Below are 15,323 nucleotides of genomic sequence, written 5' to 3'. Positions count from 1 at the left end.
TTCCGTTGGTAGCTCATTCTTTTTTGAAACTTATTTCCTTGTTTTATGTCCATTAAGTTCAATAGAAGTTTGATTATTTGGGTTTTATAAACAAACCTAAATTCCCTCTTCAACTATGAGTTAAGGTACTCTGGGACACAACATTTTCCAAAACTTGGAAATTTCTTAAAGGTGACAAGGCCAAAACAGAATATTGTTACCGCTTGGATATAAAATAAAAAAGTCACCCTTATTAAAGTACTGGTAATGCTGGATTAAATCAACTTAGCTTGATGGTCATATGATAAAGTAACATTACGCGTAAATTCATGCCGAACTCAAGAACCAACTAAACAGTTCATTACTGAAACAAGAAACACAATTAAGAATTGAAACGTCGATATTAAGATATTCAAAATGACCAGAGAATTTTCTCGAACTTCTGACGAAACACTAAAGACTGGAGTTGCGTAACCAGATATCTTCATTTCGTATATTTATGCAGTTTATCTGTCTAAACACTGTGAAGACCTAAACAAAACTGCATTCTTATTACGACTTGAAATATAAATCTCCCGACCGATCTATATTCCCTTAGTTTTGGTCTGCATAATCTTTCTATCTTCAAGATTAAAAAACCTTTCACTCGATTTCTCAGTCGCCGGGTTTTCAAAAAATCTGACGTTTTCTTTGGAACTTTCAATTTTTTTTCTTGCACATTCATTTCCTATTACGTAATTTGAAGAAAGTGACCTTTTTGTGTAAATCCAGTTGAATTCAATGGTGGAAATAAACAAACGAGACAGAATTATAAATGAAATTGTTTCAAAGAATCGAGAACATTAAGATACAGACTGATATCAGCACTCAACAACTTCATTTCTTCAGCCACCGATAAGCCTCTCTCACCCTCTGTAGATGTAAATTGCATATCAAGCATTTCGTTACATTTTTTAATTGTCGTCAACGCCTGAAAAGGCTATTTAAAACCCAACTCGCAGAAAGTACTACACAACTTTAGAACAGAAAGGACAACTGCAGAAGAGAATCGCGACCAATTTCATTCTTCATGGAAATCTGATCTCTTCCTTTTCGCAACCATTAAAAGTCGAGAAACTCCATGAACTTACTTCAGTTAGCAAGGAGTATTTCAGTAATTATGAAATAAACAAAAATGATTATAGAAAGGAAAAAACTGAATAACCGAACAAAGCAATTACTTTTCCGATATCAGCCATTCTCTCGCTGAATCCAGCAAGTTCTTTATGTAATTCCTGCGCGGTTTTATGTTGGTGCTCCGCAACATTATCTAGCACATTCTAAAAAGCAGAGATGATAAAAAGGGAAGAATATCCTTATTACTGGAAACAGATGAAAAATATTAATCCTTAACGGATTTCTTGTGGTAACTTTGGATAACTGCAGTTTGAAAAGGATTTACTTAAACAATGTAGTAATATTAGTAATTAAAATATAGTTTTTGCATGTTGAAATCCGAACATTTTTCTAGAACGATCTTTGTTTAATCTTAAAGAAGCTCCACATCTCAATCCTACTCTGGGAAATAACTGAAGACTGGGAGGTTTTGATATTTTCTGATTGTGTTACGCATGGCATGCAACTAACAACAATGGTCAAGAATCCCAACCTCTGAAAGCACTTAAAATGTGTTTGCATAATATTCTAGATTTCGAAATTGCTAAGCTAAACTTTGAAATTACCCCGACTCTTTGTTTTTCGAAACTTCGTAGTACATCAATTTCAATCAGCGACACCGCATTCTGCAATAGCGCTGTAGCAACTGCCTCTTGCTCTTTTGCCTTCTTTTCCATGCGCTTGATAATATAGTCTGATTTGACGAGTGCCTCTTGCGCCTTAAATTAGAGAAAAAATTTGGATTTCTCAAACTCCTTGAGAAAATAAAGAACCATTCCTATTTGAAAGTGAAGAGCTTGGAATGGAGATGAATAAAAAGTTAAAAAAGGAGTTCAGTTTTACTACTCAAAAAAAATTTTGCATTGAAAGTATGTAAGGAATCAATTGCTCAATTGAAAGAGGGACTTTTTAGTTTGACCAACTATTTGTTTGAATATCAAGTCACTATATATTCCTTCCAGTTCCAATTAATCCTTACATATCCCACTTTTGTCATCTTACACATTGTGAAGGGGAATGAACAGCGACTATTTGACAAGAGATATTAAAGTGAAAGTCTTAACTCAAACTTCAACGTATTGTAAACAAGGTAAGGGTAAGGATAAAGTTTTCAAGATAAGCTTTTCTGTCTCTTTTCTGTTTCTACACCATGAGGAAACTCACTTGAGTAAGCAAGTTACTTGGAAATTCAATGATTTTTGATCACAAATTAGCATGAAATAAATTTACGTATGATTTTACGAATTAAAAAAAAGATATTATCAAATTCGTACCTCGCATAAGCGCACGATTTGTTCGTTGTGTTTGTTTTTCTTTGCACGAAGCTCTACAAGCTGAACTGAAGGAATGCGTTTTCTGTGTGAATCGACAACAGATTTTTGCCTCCGAAACTGCAAAATTGGAAGTTATTCGCTGTTTTTTTGATGGACCAATTACGGGGATATATTGTACTTAAACTACTGTTGGACAGGCAAGTTATGGTGACATTATATTCCTGCAATTATTATTTACCAACAAAATTGCGCTGTATCAGCTACTGCGCATTCGTGTTAACCTCCAAAATGAATAAGAAGCACAATGGAGTGGAAAATACTACGGAATAGCGAGGGACGATTTCCTGAAACGCGAAACATACCTTTGAAATACCCTGATCAGAAGTTCGCTGTTGTTTTGATAGATTGGATTTGGAAGGTGGTAATTTCGGAGTTGCGAAAGTGACATGCTGCAGCGACATACATACTTTTTTAGTTAGAATTAAACAATCAATTAGTAATGGCTTCATATCATTCACTCACATGAGCCCACTCAAAACTGTCAAGCTTTTTAAGATATATGATTTATCCGGAACAAAAGTCCTCTTCAATACTTATTACCCTATATCCTTCGTGCAAAACCCTTTCATCGGGAAATTATATCCTTCACCAGAAATTCCAAGCAAATTTCAAAATTTTCAATATTTTACATCGATGTAAAATCCACCTAGACCAAAAAGTGAAAGTTTTCAAAATGTAAATTTCAACAATGTGTCTTTTATCAGAAGCTTGTAGCATCTATCGTTGTTTTTTCACAGGTGAAAGAGTGGTCGTGAGAAACTACAAGTTGAAGATATACTCGCTTAGCATCCGAATCTTTAGATCGAGATTGGGCATGTGCTGACTGTTTCTTAAGCGAAGGCCGCAGGACTGTTGCTTCACTTGGATTGTTTGACATCAGTAATCGAACTGCCTGAAAGAATCAAAACCTGTAATATTTAAACGTGAAACTTAAACATCTCACTCTCTCTATAACTTGAAGTTATTGATACATCTCGCCATTAAAGTAGTGTGAGTGACAACATCTGTCATGAACTAGATGCCGCACATTTAATTGTTTCACCGGTGATGCTACTGTATGCCGAATACTCCTGATAAATTTAAGTGTGCTATGTCTCCTATCAGTTCCAATCCGACTATAAATCTAACTGCCTCCCTCTCTTCCTTTCAGGAAAGCGGCTATCCTAGATAGAGCTTCTAATATCCAGTGACTGCAGTTGTGTAGTATGAGTGAGGATACATTGCTTCTCTATGCGAACTCATTAGTTTCACTAAGGAATGACTTTGTCTCGTGAACAGTTAATTTACTAAATTTTCCCAAAGTGTGAAAAATGCGAAGCAAAATTCTCGCCACCACTCAAAATTCTCTCATCCAACCATCATACCATGCTTATGTGACTTCTGTAAGGGTTGTACCTCTGCATCTGTTTAATGAAAGAATTTCAAGAAAGTCAAGTAAATACGGTTGCTTAAGGTGGTAATTCGTCTTCCCGGGCATTCTCAAGCAACTAATTCGTCTTCCAGGACTTTCTCAAGCCAGTAATTCGTCTTCTTGGATTGATATTAGCTATTTATTGATTAAGATAACAAATAAACGTAAACAAAACAGTGAGAGGTGAGAATTCAGACCGCGGATCGTGCAACGTTGTTTTCTCGCATTCCTCTTTTCAAGATTTCTTTGAAGAGGTTTGTAAGTTCTCCCCGTTCTAATTTTTTTTTGTAAGTTCTAATTTTCAGTAATTCAACAGCTGTAAATGTTAGACTTATGGTGAATCCCGTCGCTTTTTATCCTGGCATGAACAAACAGATCTCTAGGGCAGACTGCAACCAGTAGAGGGCGGTTGGGTATTTAGCAGCTAAGCTGAGCTACATATAAAGAAACTGTAATAAATTCAACTTGTCAAGATATTGTCCAGAGAAACATAGTATTCAGTACAACATAGCGGATAATGGATAGGCTTTCACAATAATTCAATGACATGAAGTTGATCTTGAATTTGATTTTAAAAAATTTTCAGTTCAAAGAGCCACTGGAATATTCATTTATTAATCTTCAATCCTTTTTTCTGAATTTTGAGATACGTCTGATATTCCTGCACTGCTCGAAGCAACAAATCCTCAATCCTTTCCGTTCGCAAATTTTTCACGGGTGATTGACCTGTTTCATTCGTATTTAAAATTTGGTGAAATGATTCCTAAAAAAAATGGTTCTATTTACTATCCTATGACTTCGGTGGACTTTCTTTTAAGAAGAAGAAAATCAGACACAGAAGTTACTGTCTCATTTTTTTGAGAGAAATTTTCCTTTAAGAAGAAGAAAATCAGACACAGAACTTACTGTCTCATTTTTTTGATAGAAATCCTGTTTAGGAGAATCGATATTTTCTGAAGTTTCTGTCGACCGACTCAAAGCTAAAAACAAAGTGTTTTACGAAAAGCTGGTTAAATAAAGAAAGAAAGGTTGAAATTATGCTAGGAAATAAAGAATTAAAAAATATCACTTCGTGTTTTTCAAAATTTCCGGGGAAATTTCAGTTCCATAAATTCATTGAAAAACTAAAGGCAGAATTCAAGGTAAGGATCACACTAATGACTTAATCACTAAATCTTTTTCAAACCATAATCTTGTCTCCCTGTAATCTTAAACCGTTTCATGATGTAAATCACGCTAAACTTATAATGCCCTTACTGGTACATCTTTGAGTTTTTGAGCAGATTTTTGATCGATACTTCGCTTTCAGTCGGCATTCGTACAATAACTGTTTCTTGTCACAGATCACATTTCTGAAAATGGGGTCTATGAAGACAAAAAAGCAGTTTACTGCCACATCATCTCTGACTGACCACAAGTTGGAGACATAGTTCCGTAGCTGCTGTATTATTGACCTGAACGAACTTCATGCTGTCCATATAAAACCATTTTGCTTGATCCAATTATAATTATGTTTACAAGAATTTGTAAACATCTTTAAGAGGTAGCACAATCGACACGCGTTGTTTGTCTTCTTAAAAAAGGCACTCAGGAAACAGGAATAATCAAAATGTTTCCGAAATAATCAAAAATAATTTCGAAAAAAAAGTTCAATTTAGAAATCTTTTGGTCTTGATACAAAAATTTCTAAAACATTACTAGCAAGTTGTCATCAAACTATCTTAAAAAACTAAAAACTTGCGTTGTATATGCTGTTGGGACGGTAACCTCGAACGTGATATTATCATTATCAGGACATTTCCTTTGAGAGCCATAGCGATGACGTGAGCACTTTTTGCGCTTCTTTCGAACCAACCCTTCATTATGTTGCTCTGAATCTTTGCTTTTCCCGCTTCTTTCCATAATATCCGGCAACGTTCTCACAGGTTCTGTGTTTTCTACGCGTAAGTCATGAATATCTTTTTTGTTCTCCAAATGTGTTGTAAGGTTTGGCACCGTATTCGGCGCTGTGGGTGTTTGATTAATTTTGTCATATTCAATGTCGACAGCTGTTTTTGTGTATGCCTGCATTCTTGGTATCTGCTCATTTTCATGATCTGTCAAGAAAAAAGTTCTCGTTGGAACAGTTTCATCATTCGGATGATCCACCGTTGTCGAGAGTCCAGGATTTATTGCTAATAAAGGAAATATCTTCGGGGATGAAGGAAAGATTACAGAAATTGGTGACACATTCGGAAGTGTAGGTGAAGTCACGGAAGTTTCTGGAATTTGCGAGACTGTGTAATTTTTTTAGTTTGAATAAAAGTTCCGTGGTTTTTTGAGAATCCTTCTTCCTGCGATTTTCAGACTTCGCAGCATTAGATACCATAGATGCTTGATCTATTTCGGAAAATGTTACATTTAACATATCATTCAATACTTCGTCAAGAAATTCATCTTCCTCACTACTATTCGATACCGTTTGGTATTTGGCATTTACAACTTGCAATCGCATTTCTTCTGAAGGTGAGTTTTGTGATTTTGAGAGTTGGGAATCAGTAGTTTGTGACTGCGGATATACTTCCCGATCGTTTTTATTGGTGAAATTTCGATCTGTTGAAAACATTGAATTCTGTTCCAGAACTTTATAACCTTTATACACCCTATCTGCCAATGTGTGTACCGGAAATCCGAATTCATCCACTGATTTGTCTCCTTCTAGATACGCTGCTTCATATGATGATAATTTTTTCCTTTTGTTTTAGAGGAGATCTTTCCAAGTCCCATAGAATCTGGTTTACTATGAATTTGTTTAGTATACTTATTTGTCATTCGGGAGTCAAGAGGTTGCAAAATGGATTTATTATGTTCATTTTTAGATTCGTGCTGTGATAACTCATTGAGATTTATATGTTTTGTAGAAGCTTTTTCGCCAGACAATTCGTCAGACTCTTCATTGCCTTGTTCTTCAGGAATCATTTCAATAGCTTCATCATTGTCATGCTTGGGAAACACCTTATCGCCAACAGCTGATGGTTTATCTTTCGTCTTCAGCAAGCTACTCTCATTCACAACATCCTGCAACAGTGGTAGAATTGTTCCGTTTTCTAATGAATCGCTTTCATTCGAACGTTTATGTTGTAACCTTTGTTTCTTTTGATTTCTAAATTTCCCGTTAGATTCAGAGGGTAACTTCGTTTCCTTAAATTTGTTTGAAGTTTTCTGCAGCGCCCCAGTACTAGTTTTATTCAATGTTTGTGGTTTTGTATTACATTTATATCGCTTTCTTTGTCTAGTCGGATGTTCTGAAAAATAATCCGAGTCAGAGGAATCCGTCTGACTTTCTAATATACAACCATCTTCATTCACAACTTCAAACTCCTCTTCAATCTTTTCTGCTGCATAAAAACTGGCTTCGTCAAGTGATTGTTCGTGCTCGCTTTTTTCATAATTTATCATTTTTACTTCTTTTCTAGCTTTATTTTTGTCAAGCTGCAAAAAAGGTGTTCCAAAAAATCCGCCAAATTTTTCCGCTACTGTTGCTTTATATTCTGACAAATCAACAGGTGTGTGGACGATAAAATCGTTTTCATTATGGATCCTTTCGTAAATCGTCTCATCCAGATCTTTCTGAGTTTTCAATTTTTCAGTAGTCGGGGTCAAGATCGAATTTTTGGAATCACTTGCTATTTTCTTGATCTCACTTGCCTCAGTATTTGAGGTGTTGTCTGCTATTTGACTCGAATGCTTAATAATATTGATACTTCTCAGAGGACTTTTCAAACCTTCTGCTTGTTTTCTGCTGTTTTCTTTAAGCACTTTGGATATCCTTTTGATGGCTTTTTGCAGAAAATCAAAAAATTTTTCAAATTTTTTGATATAAGCAATATTTGGACTATTAATAAGTGCTCCATTCTGATTTCTAACGTGTCCACTCTTATCAGTTCCTGAACTGGTTTCCAGTTTGTCTTCATTTGTAGCTGCAAGTTTAAGTTTACGATCTTTCTGCATCATTGTTGGTATAAACGGTGAGATATTCTCATCCGAAATCGAATTTTCCTGAGTTTTTTTGATTTTATCGGTTCCAATATCTTTATTTTCTGGTCTTTTGCTATTGGCGAATATTTCGGAAATTAGTTTGGCTCCATCGGAGAGGAATTCTTGATATTCGTTACTCGATTTCATAAATTTCGGTACTGCAGTAACTACTGTACTAAAATACACACCACTCGTATTAACTGCAGTCACTTCTCTGATTCCTGGATGTGATTTATCACTAACCATCAACTTCTCATCGGCTTCTGGATCTGAAAGTAATGAAATTAATGCATGATTATTATTGCATTTTCTTTAATCAAGGTAAGCACAAGTAGTAAAGAATACCCTTTTACCTAATCTTGAAATGGAGCTGCTCTTCAAGAACTAGTAAGATTTTCCATTATCCATCATCTAAATTTTACGAATGGAAGAATGAAATACTACTAGAAATGAAAATTTAAAAAGCCATGAAGCAAGGGAAGTGTAAGCGACAATATAACCTGAACGACGTTTTCTTTGCCTAGGTTGCCGCTGAATATGTCGTTTTTTAGGAAGCTTGAAAATGATCAAAGTAGGCAAAGATGTTGTGGCATTTATAGAAGCAGAATATTGTTGTTCAAAGTCATTTTGTATCATTTGGAGACGAAGTTCGTCAGCAATTAAATTTTGCAACGACACAAATTCGATTGGATCGATGTGAGCGTTCTGAAATAGATTTTTTATGAAAAAAAATAATTATGAATAACAAAGGCAAATTTTTGCTGGCAATCTGTTTGGAAACTATCCTAGCAATTTAATGTTTTTAATTTTCAACTTCTTTAAGGCTACCTTATTGACGTCCACTTTGCTGAAAATTTTTTTCAAAATAGATTTTTCTAATTGCTTCTCATATTCTTGCAATAATTCACTGAACGATACTGCTTCATCGCCATTCTTGTCGAGACCCTAAATAATTTACTTTTAGGCGATAATGGATTTTAAATTAACTTTAGAAAAATATTAAATAACTTTCACGTTGACAATATTTATTGACATTTTCTAGCAGCTATTTTGAATTCAATGATACTGATAATGAGAAATTTTATCTTATTATTAGTGAGCTTTTGAAGTTAATTGGAATAGAAAAAAACTAACGGATAGTTTATTCAGTGCAGCAATAGCAGCTTCTTCCCGTAGTTTAGTGAGGTAATCGACCAACTCTAACTCATTTATCTAAAGATAAATTGTTATTACTAAAGCAAGATTTCTTTTTTTCGGTATCCAAAACCCAAAGATATTTCAGTACCTATCTTACTTATTGTTACATACATTATTTTAATATTTTCTATCATTAACATTTAATTTATGTTTCGAATTTTCAGGCCTTTGGGTTTCGGATATATCAAATTTCTGAAATTCCTAAATTTTTGCAGAGAATCTTTTTCAGTTTCTTTCAGTTTAAAATGTTGAAGGAATATTTAAAAAGCAACCGTGTGATCAGTTCGATGGCTGATATCCTTAAAAACCAATGTTGCATAGCTGGGTTCAATATCGTAACGTAAGCCAGCCAACATCTGCGCTTCTTGAATGTTCAGTCGATGGTCTCCATCAGTATCATAGACCTGAATCAAGATGAGGAATGATGTATGTAAATAGTTATTTTGGAAAGTTTCTTAGATTGCATGTGCAGTCTTTCCAGATTCCCGACGATTGTTAAGAAACAGGTTAAACGAACTAGAAAGAGAGTCTCGCTGGTTGTGGTAGTGTTCTTTCTTTAGCATTATTGATTCCAGATAACTGCGGGAATTGCTTGTTTGATTGATGTAAATTTTAAAATATAGATGATCTTATTTCACATAAGTCACCTCATTTTTATATATTTTGAAAATCTCTGATCTCTACAACCTCATTCCATATCTACTTCATACTGTTTGTTCTGCAGGAATTGCTTGTTTAGTTGAGGTAAAATTTAAAGTATAGATTACTTTATCTCAAATAAATTACCTCATTTTTACATATTCTGAAGATCTCTGATCTCTAGAATCTTATTCCACGTCTATGTCATGCTGTTTTCATTTCAATAGACATCATCAACAATAGTCTAACTCACAAACCTTTAACAGTCCTTTTCCTTCTTTCAGTGCCAATAATCTGCTGCAGTGAAGTGTTTCAACCAGTTCACTGGATGTCAAATATTTGTCTTTATTGACATCACTTTCCTGGAAACAACCCTTTACATCTCTCATTGACAACCCAAGCTCCATGTAAATGGATTCGAATAGTTCCATTTCACTCAGGAGACCATCGCCATCCGTATCGTGATCCTGAATGATCAATGAATGAGATCTCTTAATTCTGGCAAATAGACTCCATATTTGCTAGGAAGTCCACAGATTTGGTACGATATTCTACTACAGCACAGCATTTGATGTGTTTTTGAAAAATAATTCTTTGACTCTAAACTGCCGTTTCGGATTAAATTAAATTTTCAAAAATATCACTTCTAGCCAACGCAAAGTTGCTCGTGCAACGTGTCTCCGAACTAGTCTGGCGGCTGCCATAACCTCAGTGCGATCAATGAATTTGTCGTCATTTCGATCCGCTTTCCGGAATATATCCTAAGGAAAGGAAGATTTAAAAGTGCCCAAGAAACAGTGAGTCCGAATTCGTTCCATTCTAAATGGATCATATTATAATAAAAAGGCATAAAATTGATTTGGAAGAACATAAGGCTAAGAATGTGCAATGAGAAAATTAAAATTCCTCGAAATAAAGGAAACTGTTACTTATCCAAGAATAATCAAGATATTACATCGCTGATTGTCGGTGGAAGCTTGTGATCCATATATGCTACCGTCCTCAGTTCTCTACGATCAACTTTCCCATCCTTCGTCAAATCATAATGAGTCATATATTGATTTACTTGAAACAGAATTTAGATGTAGATATCAAAAAAGTAAGAAGGAATTTGATTTTTGCCATATAAGTTTAGTCTGTTTGTATTTCCCATGCCGTGCACCAATCATTTCGCATGCGCGCAAATAAGGTCTTCACTTAAGGTTCCACATGACTTTCAAATAAAGTTGAATTTCTTGCTCACCTGTACTAAGAGCAGTAGTGCTGAATAAGATAATGGTTGCGGTTAATAATATCCATGGTTGAGACATCTGTATATCTAAAAAAAAACCTTGCATTTGTATACCAAATAAATTTGAGTCATCCTTCAGTTTACCTCTATTGCAGTTGACATCAATGAGCATTAGCTATCATCTTAACCCCCATTGTGCGCTCGCGATGTTGCATGCTAAATTCACTGACTGATTTACAATTTTATTTACAATTTTTGTTTTTTCAAACCTTTCGTTTAGGAAAAGGTGCAAGGTAGCTTGATTTATTCTTTGTGCGACAGCAAAACTGTATTACTCATAGCTGGATCCTTCTGGATGACATACCCTTTATTAAGAGAAAATTTCAAGATCAAAATAAGGAAGATGTCATCCATAGTAAAGTAGTCAAAACAACGTTAGCAAAGTTCTAAAAAAAAGTTGAAACAGCCGTCATTTCGAGAAGTGAAAACGAGAAATGACTTGAGTAATTCCATAAAATGTATAAAACAACCATGTATTTCAACACAAAAACGCTATCAACATATCCGACATATCCGACTCGAATGAGCCAAATTTGCTCCATTTACCCATATCATGTGTCCCATATTAATTTTATAAATTTTTGAAAGGAATTGTAAAAAAATTAGCACAAGAGTTTTCTAGGTCAAGGTCGTAACGAAACGGTATATTTTCTTTAATGAACATCTTCAACGAGACATAACTGTATCGCTATCAGTGCGCGACCCAAATCTTTCCGCAATATAAAAGAAGTATTGCCTAAGAAAGGCACTTCATTTAGGTAGAATTACTTCCAATTGTTTCGCCATTTCTTTTACTACGAATACGTGACATGAAGGACAGTTGGATACTGATATATTTTCAGCTCACATCCAAGAAAGAATGATAGAAAAACGGAGTAGCCGTAGCAACTAATATAGCATAATACAACCTTCCACGAGTAACAAGTAAACCTGCAAGCTAATGCAATAACAATATGCAAATATATCATCACATGTGAATGAATGGCGCTTTTACCCCATTTGTAATAGGACTGCAGGTCTGTACTGTGTGTGACTCAAAGGTTTTTGAATATCTTGGAATCCAACTTGCCAGCAACATTACCATTGTAATAAACAGTGTGCAAATACATCATCAAATAGGAATGAATTACGCTTCTATTGCACACCAAATATTCCCTAATATACAAAACTTCTACCCACTGAGCCAACAAATTTGATCTATTTAGCAGATGATAATAAAGCTTTGTTCTGAAATCTGAATTCAATACGCTTTTATCTGCATAGCATTCAAAACAGAAGTGATGTTTATAGACAATGAAATGAAAATATAAAAACAAAACAGCAAACCTTAAATATCGAATAATAAAGTGATATTAATTCAAACATTTCTCTAGACTGAGTAACAGCAGCACTGGCATACGATGGAAATCCCGAGCAATGATCGGAACTACATGCTACTAATAAAGTATTGCTTGCGCAGAAATGGAATATTCTCTCTAATAATGAAAACCTTTCCTTGATTTTTTAGTATTCATAGCTAAATTGAGAAAAACAAAACTAGATAAAGGACAAATGGACAAAATGCTTCGCATGGTTAGAAAGTTTAAAAAAGGTCAAAATGAGGTGTGATATGGAGGATGCAATCTACAATTTAAAAAAAAAAACAAAAAACAAGACTAAATAAAGGACAAATGGACAAAATGCTTCGTATGGTCAGAAAGTTTAAAAAAGATCGAAATGAGGTGTGATATGGAGGTTGCAATCTACAATTTTGATTCCAACAACTCTTTTGTTAGTTCATCTGGTTCTCGAATTTCCAAATTCTGAAAAACTATTATGACATCTCATATAAAAAAAAGAAACATTTTCTTTTCAGAAGGAACTCTCAAAATTTGGTAAGGCAGAGTCAAAAAACCGAACCTTGAAAATTTAGCTCATGTTTAGTTTTTCAACACAAGAATTATAATTGAGAATGTAATTATACTGAGGGTAATATAAACACAAAAGCAGAAAAGAAGCCATGGAAAAAACTGAGTTACTTTTATAAGATGCAATGTTTTTCATTCGATCACGCTTTTCATTAACAGAAAAAAACTCGTAGACTCTGATTTCATTACAAAATTTAAATGTATCTACAGTAAGAAAAAAGTTCGAAAATTAAGCCATATAAATATCTACAACCACTGCAGTTATTCAAACATACTGTTGTTTTTTGTTCCACCAAACCCAAAGAGCTATTCTGCGCAAAGTATATCATGGACATAATTCCTGGTAAACCGATAAAGTTTATCCATTAAGATATCGTAACATTTGAAGAATTTTCAAAAAAAAAACCCTAATTAAGCTCACACTCCTTCGCCAAATTGTTTCTACTACCAGCATACATCATTCGCAATTGTGGGTTGGATCCTGTAATATTTAATTAGGACCTATAAACTGCTCAGCTAAGTCACATTTAAAAATAGATTAAATATCATCGAAAAAAAAAAAAGAAGAAACATCTTCATCATACATCTTCATCAATAAAAAGAAACCACCCTAGCGTCAAATGAAATGTTCAGTCTTTTCCTTCTTTCACCTTCCCCAGAAATTCATAAATTTTTATCCATGATAAGCTAAACCTGATGGACTGTAGAGCACAAGACAGAGTGGATATGAAAGATGTCCATCATCGTGTACACGCTTATAGCTTATTACAATATACCGTGGCTGTTGCACTGGTAATTCATCACAGATCATACTTGGATCGCAATCCTAGAAAAAAAATTTTGTTTCGCACCAGTAATTATTAAGAAAAATCTGGAGCTAAGTTGAAGTAACTATTTTTGAAAGAATCATCCGGTGGAAAGGAGAAATACCTCAAGTTTTTGATCCACCATAATGAGCTGTTTCGCTGGATCAATCTTCACTGCAAATTAAGTGCATGGTCAAAGTAAAAATACTGAAGAAAGTGCAGAATATGAGTGTATCGAACCTCAATTATAATCAATTCCGTTATGAAGGGATTACATGCATCCGAAGTTTAAAGTTTAAAACCTATTAAAAAATTCGCTATTTCAAACCAAAAAATTCTGTCAGTTTCAAATCAAGAACAATTTTTTAAATGGAATAAAAATGCACATATCAAGGCATTTGTTGAGCGTTTTCTGCTAAATCGAAATCTCTCCAACTCGTCTTTCAGATCCGCCGGTATCGCACATATTTTTAGTGCACCCGTCTGAAATACTGCCCAATTAGTTCTCGAAAAATACATAATATGTAAAGTGGCGACAGAAACAGCTCAATCAATAAAGGCCACATTTTGAAGTTTGTACCCCACTTAAACAGGTTTCATCTTTATAGACTATATTGCTGCTGTATGTTACAGAAACAAAGTTAGAGATTATATCACCAAAACGAGAGCTAAACAGGACAGGACGACAGTTACTTTTATTCAGGTGATTAATTGATTCAAAATGATTTTTCTATTTAAATAATTAATTAATTTATGTTGGATTTGATGGCTTTTAGAAACAAAACTTTAAAACTTGGGAACTTTCAAGAAACACAAACCATTTTGAATGATGGAATAGTAGAGCACACCTTTGATCAATTCTTCGACCACTATGAAATTTACGCGTCGATTTACTAATACTTTTCGTAAAAAAAGAAGTTCAACGAAATTATTTTAATTTAAAAAGCAGAAACCATTTACGACCACTGCTATACAGGGAATTATAAAAGGTTAAGGTTCAGAACACATTTATATTTCTTTACATGCTTCTTACGTGGCAGTGAAACCTACTACCTCTTATCCATTCCTTTCATTCTGTATTTCAATTTCTCCAGTCAGCTCAATTCTATTGAACGAGGTGCGCTACTTTATCCCAAGTTACATCTCGATCTCCTTTATCCAACTACTTGACTGTCCGAACATTCAAGCTCGAAGGCAGCATCGTTCCTCCAATAATCTGTCCCACTAATCCAATAACATGACCGAAGTTCCTGGATTATTCCGCTCGAAAACTCAAACTGTCATAAAACTTCTCCAAAAGAAATATAAAAACTGGCCAGATTAATACTCACCAATACACGATGACACAAGTCCATCCAGACAGTGTTCTACGACAGAATTGCCCACGATGACCTCACGATCTGAACTTTACTCTTCTTTCAACGGCGTTAAGATTTTTTAAAAGCACAGATAAGTCTCTGAGAAATGCAAAAGATGTTCTGGAGCAGTGAGGACGATTAGTTTTTTTTTGTTTAATTTGTTGAGAACGGTAATTAATACATAACAAAAAGGTGAAATCTAAAAAGGTGAAATCTAAAATTTTTTTTC

General features: G+C 34.4%; 4 protein-coding genes across 5 annotated transcripts in view; all 4 read right to left on the bottom strand.

Moving 5' to 3' along the window:
- Positions 1–787: 787 nt before the first annotated feature.
- On the bottom strand, positions 788–3,345 carry LOAG_17027 (hypothetical protein; the record flags this gene model as incomplete). Its single annotated transcript, XM_020449686.1, has 6 exons — positions 788–949; positions 1,200–1,298; positions 1,701–1,853; positions 2,409–2,525; positions 2,771–2,857; positions 3,247–3,345. The coding sequence occupies 6 exons, from the start codon at positions 3,343–3,345 to the stop codon at positions 788–790; spliced, it is 717 nt and encodes a 238-aa protein (XP_020306777.1).
- Positions 3,346–4,486: 1,141 nt separating this feature from the next.
- Positions 4,487–6,484, bottom strand: LOAG_17026 (hypothetical protein; the record flags this gene model as incomplete). The annotated part of the gene is made up of 5 exons (XM_020449685.1): positions 4,487–4,642; positions 4,786–4,859; positions 5,137–5,320; positions 5,617–6,053; positions 6,094–6,484. The coding sequence occupies 5 exons, from the start codon at positions 6,482–6,484 to the stop codon at positions 4,487–4,489; spliced, it is 1,242 nt and encodes a 413-aa protein (XP_020306776.1).
- Positions 6,485–6,576: 92 nt separating this feature from the next.
- On the bottom strand, positions 6,577–10,786 carry LOAG_17025 (EF hand family protein; the record flags this gene model as incomplete). Its single annotated transcript, XM_020449684.1, has 8 exons — positions 6,577–8,165; positions 8,397–8,601; positions 8,725–8,841; positions 9,031–9,108; positions 9,366–9,497; positions 9,990–10,199; positions 10,377–10,493; positions 10,688–10,786. 8 exons carry the CDS (start codon positions 10,784–10,786, stop codon positions 6,577–6,579), a joined length of 2,547 nt encoding a protein of 848 aa, XP_020306775.1.
- Positions 10,787–12,484: 1,698 nt separating this feature from the next.
- LOAG_07310 overlaps positions 12,485–15,323 on the bottom strand; it is a 3,283-nt gene continuing 444 nt past the window's right edge. Inside the window, exons 1-7 of one of the 2 annotated variants that reach the window (XM_020447392.1) lie at positions 15,068–15,216; positions 14,555–14,605; positions 14,123–14,219; positions 13,861–13,910; positions 13,624–13,756; positions 13,337–13,411; positions 12,485–12,825 (exon numbers count right to left, since the gene is read on the bottom strand). In XM_020447392.1, the coding sequence (XP_020302371.1) occupies positions 13,338–13,411; positions 13,624–13,756; positions 13,861–13,910; positions 14,123–14,219; positions 14,555–14,557 (357 nt within the window). In that variant the 5' untranslated portion in view covers positions 14,558–14,605; positions 15,068–15,216 and the 3' untranslated portion in view covers positions 12,485–12,825; position 13,337. Of the gene's footprint in view, positions 12,826–13,336; positions 13,412–13,623; positions 13,757–13,860; positions 13,911–14,122; positions 14,220–14,554; positions 14,606–15,067; positions 15,217–15,323 lie in introns of those variants that run through there. The other variant, XM_020447393.1, reaches the window with a different exon arrangement.

This window comes from Loa loa (assembly GCF_000183805.2).
Source record: "Loa loa unplaced genomic scaffold supercont3.34, whole genome shotgun sequence".
NCBI classification, from domain to species: domain Eukaryota; kingdom Metazoa; phylum Nematoda; class Chromadorea; order Rhabditida; family Onchocercidae; genus Loa; species Loa loa.
The sequence above is the reverse complement of the archived record's forward strand: the minus strand, read 5'-3'. Positions and strand labels throughout refer to the sequence as shown.